Below are 4,649 nucleotides of genomic sequence, written 5' to 3'. Positions count from 1 at the left end.
TTTTTTTTTTGGTTCATGAATTTACGAATTTTATTGATTGTTTAGATTGAACTGTAATTAGGGTTTGCTTTCGCCTTTTAGCTCAATTCATAAATGCTAGATTTTGGTGCAAAAGTATACGTAGTTTTTATCTATTTTTAAAATAGATGCTCTAAGGACATTTATACCTTATATTTTTGTAATTTTTCTTTGTATGTTTTGCAAAAGCTTGGTCTTTTTTATTAATCAGTAAAAGTAAAACAGGTTATGAGTGTGCAGTTTGACCCAAAAAGTGTTAGTGCGGTGAAAAAGATAATAATGATAAAACAGAGAAAAGTGATGGATTCTCTAAATTATTATGATTTTCTCCCGTTAGGTCATGCATTGGTTGCTTAAAAGGAGCCTTATTTGTCTAAAATACATTTGCGAGGAATACATTTATCTTAGAAATGGAGTAATCGCTCAATGGGCTGAATCATAATTCAAGAAGCCATTGAAGCATGCCTATGTTTTTTTTCAATTTTTATTTAGTGAAAATCACTTACTAAGATGGTTTCTTATAGAACTATTAATTAAAGCTCACTTGAAAAATACATTGTTTCTTTAAAAAAAATCCAAAAAAAAGTGTTTATTTTGCATGATGGAATGGAATGGACCAGGAAAATATAAGTTAACAAACATCCGATGTTATACATTGAACATTATTGATCAACTTCGGGTGAGTCTTCTTGATTTTTCATAAATATTCAGTTTTCTATGAGTTTTAGCTTTTCTCCTCTATGGTATTTAGATATTGATCTTTCATGGGGCTAAGAAGACTTTTATATAACATGAAATTCAAGAAGCTGATGTTAAAGAATTTCTATCCCGTAAGGAGTCATTGACTGTCTGTGATGTAGACAGTTTTCTGTATGATAGGTGATCTCGACTAAAAAGGTCATTTTATCTTTATGTTTGTATCTCTTTCATCTCATTGAGCATGGAACAAATCTGTGTAAAGGTCATTTTAAACCTTTACAATAACAATGTTTAAGTTTATTATTGTTTGAAACTTAATTGTTATGTGTGATGTGTATTTGTGTATGTTGTTTTTGTGTAAAAAAGTCAAAATTCTATTTTATACCATCTTATTTTCAATGTAAACCCACTTATAGCATTGTACTTTCATAGTCTTCCCACTCATAGCATTGTACTTTGTAAAACTTGGTTGCTATTTATTGTAAAATTCAATGTTAACAATGGACCAAATCTGAAAAAATGACATAAAATGTAACAAGTTCTTAACTTCTTATTACAATCTATTTCTAATTCTAAATAATTAATATAGAAGTCTAAACAAAATATATATCTTATTAATTTAATTGAATTTTTTAAATCTTTGATTTTTCTATTATCATATTAATTATTAATATTGTTTTTTCTTTTTTATCCGTGGTTTCCACGTGGTGTAACCTAGTAAATTAATTAAGAGTAAATTAATTAAGAGAATTAAATATTCTCATAAATAAAAGGTATCCATGAATAAAAGGGTTTTTCTTACATTATCCTTTTAACTAACACGAGTACATTTCAATAAATACCCTTTTACAAATAATGTCTTCTCTTTTTCTGTGTCTTTTTCCAACAGCCGCTTAATACTTGCAAACAAGAAGATTCCACGTTTCACCATCCGCCATTGCCGACGACCTCAAAAAGCTTCAAACCCACTCCATGTGGCGGGCGACAAAAAGTCATACGACGCGCAAACATTGATCGACACTATAAATACCTCTGCAACAATGCCAAAAGAATAATAAGAAGCCAATAATGAAGTCGTTAGTTATGCTTTCCCTCCTCCTCACTCCACTCCTTTTCTCGTTTTCGAACGCCGCCTTGGATCCCGACTCAGTTTACCAGTCGTTTCTCCAATGCCTCCCTTTACAGACAACTGAATCTGCCGATGATCTCTCATCCATCGTCTTCAGCTCCACCGCCAATTCATCCGCTTACACCGCCGTCCTCCAAGCTTACATCAAAAACCAACGTCTGAACACATCCTCAACGCCTAAACCCATTGTTATCATAACTCCGACGACAGAATCCGAAGTGCAAGCCGCAGTTCTTTGCTCAAAGAAAGTCGGTGTTCAGATTAAGATCCGAAGCGGTGGACATGACTACGAAGGAATCTCCTACATCTCATCCGACCCTGATTTCATCATACTCGATATGTTCAATTTCCGCGACATCGACGTCAATATCGCCGATGAAACTGCGGTTGTCGGAGCAGGGGCACAGTTGGGAGAGCTTTATTACAGGATTTACGAAAAGAGTAAAGTCCATGGCTTTCCCGCCGGAGTATGTCCGACGGTTGGTGTCGGTGGTCATTTAAGCGGCGGTGGTTACGGCACCATGCTTCGTAAATTCGGTTTATCCGTGGATCACATCATAGATGCCCGTATTGTTGACGTAAACGGCCGCGTTTTGGATCGGAAATCCATGGGTGAGGATCTTTTCTGGGCGATTCGCGGTGGCGGTGGCGCCAGTTTCGGTGTCATTCTATCTTACACCGTGAAAATTGTTCAGGTGGGGGAGGTTAATACCATCTTCCGGATAATGAAAACGGTGGCGCAAAACGCGTCGGAACTCGTTTATAAATGGCAGTCGGTTATGGCTGACATCGACGATGATCTTTTCATCAGAGTCCTGTTACAGCCGGTGACGGTGAATCGACAGAGAGTCGGCCGAGCTTCATTCGTCGCACATTACTTGGGTGATGCCGACAGTTTGGTTGCTCTAATGACCAAAAACTTCCCGGAATTGGGATTGAGAAAAGAAGATTGTGTGGAAGGAAGTTGGATTGACTCCGTACTTTACTGGGCCAACTTCGACAACACAACCGCGCCGGAGATTCTCCTCAACCGCCACTCCGACAACATCAACTTCGGAAAACGGAAGTCCGACTACGTCCAAACACCAATCTCAGTATCCGGGATTACATCAATCTTCAACAAACTAGTGGAATTGGGTAGACTTGGTTTCGTTTTCAACCCCTACGGCGGAAAAATGAACGAGATTGCACCGGACGCCACCCCAATGCCTCACCGCGCCGGCAACATTTTCAAAATCCAATATTCAATCGGGTGGAGCGACTCTGATCCCGAACTTGAAAGAAACTACTTGAATCAAACAAGGGTCATGCACGATTTCATGACACCATTCGTATCAAAGAATCCAAGAGGTGCGTTCTTGAACTACAGAGATCTTGACATCGGCGTAATGACCGGAGACAATTACAGTGAAGGTAAAGTTTACGGGGATATGTATTTCATGGGGAATTTTGAACGATTAGTGAAGATAAAGACAGCTGTTGATCCTGATAATTTCTTCAGAAATGAACAGAGTATTCCTACTCTCCCCGGAAAAAGCTCAGGCAAGTCAAGGAAGATGATGAAGTAAAATACTAATAGTTTTTAGTTTTTGTTTGTATACGATAATTAAAAAAGAATTGATTTTTGGTAGCACATTAGCTTTACAGGTGCACACCATGCATGATTACTTGTACTCCACATTGGATTTTTAGTTTTTTGATGTATTTATAAATGGATTGTTGTTAAAAGGAATAAATTTTATAGGTAAATGTGTGGGTTTAGATTGTGTACAAGTCTCTTCAAGAAGTTATAATGGAGAAGCAAGAAAGAAGATGTGGATTCAAATGTCATTCCTGGTATTGTGCAAGATATTTTTGGGTTGACCTTTGACTTTGATGGTGTGTGTCTGTGTTCTATGACGAGGCTAGTCGACCCGTGATTATCGTTGTATTGAAGTACATCTCGTGGTTTGTGGGTCCTATGATTTAATTAGGTAGGGAAGTATGTCATGATATGCATGTCCTTATTTATGTTTGAATATTTCCTGAAATGTCTCCTCAGTCACGGCTACATGGAAGCTTTTTTGTATAAGTTTTCTGAATTTTGTCAATCAAAAACGTGTTCTTGTTTTCTGACTTGGCTATTTTTCAACATTTATTAGTTATCTCTTGTAGACTTGTATTGATTGTTGAAAGGTTTAAAGTATGTTGACCAAGTACGATTGCTAACTGGTGGCAATTCATTGAACAAAAAATTTAGCAGGAAGCTACGAGGAACATAAAAGAATATAAAACAAAAGAAGAAACGCATAGGGCAACATAAAAAGAAGGGTTAATGACCTACAAGTAAAGAATTTTGGTTTTTTATTTCATTTTAGATAATCATGTTTTTGTGCGTATACATCATAAAATTTGTTTGATTTGCTGAAAATAAAATAGAGTAAATTACAGGTCCCTATGCTTTGGGGTAGTTTACACGTTTGGTCGCTAACTTATTTTTTTAACTCGTAAGGTCCCTACTATTTGTTTTTGTTACACGTTTGGTCTCTATTATTTGTTTGTGTTACACGTTTGTTCCCTATCTTACCTAAAAATATTATTATTTAAATAAGAAAAAATGGTAAAGTATGTAAGGTAAGGTGAAGGGTGGGGTTGAGGTGTGTTTATTTAAATAAATAAATAAAAAATCAAGGGGAAAATAATCTTTTTAGGTAAGACAGGGACCAAACGCGTAACAAAAACAAACATTAAGGACCTTATGAATTAAAAAAATAAGTTAGGGACCAAACGTGTAAATTACCCTAAACCATAGGAACCATTCGTG

At 36.3% G+C, this 4,649-nt stretch overlaps 1 protein-coding gene across 1 annotated transcript; it reads left to right on the top strand.

Moving 5' to 3' along the window:
* The first annotated feature begins 1,598 nt into the window (after positions 1 to 1,598).
* On the top strand, positions 1,599 to 3,961 carry LOC145007959 (berberine bridge enzyme-like 21). The gene has a single exon (XM_078966568.1). The coding sequence runs from the start codon at positions 1,786 to 1,788 to the stop codon at positions 3,412 to 3,414; it is 1,629 nt and encodes a 542-aa protein (XP_078822694.1). The 5' UTR covers positions 1,599 to 1,785; the 3' UTR covers positions 3,415 to 3,961.
* Positions 3,962 to 4,649: the final 688 nt, after the last annotated feature.

The sequence above is a fragment of the Lactuca saligna genome, chromosome 8, assembly GCF_052625555.1.
Source record: "Lactuca saligna cultivar CGN05327 chromosome 8, ASM5262555v1, whole genome shotgun sequence".
Classification (NCBI taxonomy): Eukaryota; Viridiplantae; Streptophyta; class Magnoliopsida; order Asterales; family Asteraceae; genus Lactuca; species Lactuca saligna.
This window is presented reverse-complemented; position numbering and strand designations above follow the sequence as displayed.

Bases quoted from the DNA above. Each gene is read 5' to 3' on its own strand.
- LOC145007959 (XM_078966568.1), top strand. From the start codon at position 1,786: ATGAAGTCGTTAGTTATGCTTTCCCTCCTCCTCACTCCACTCCTTTTC.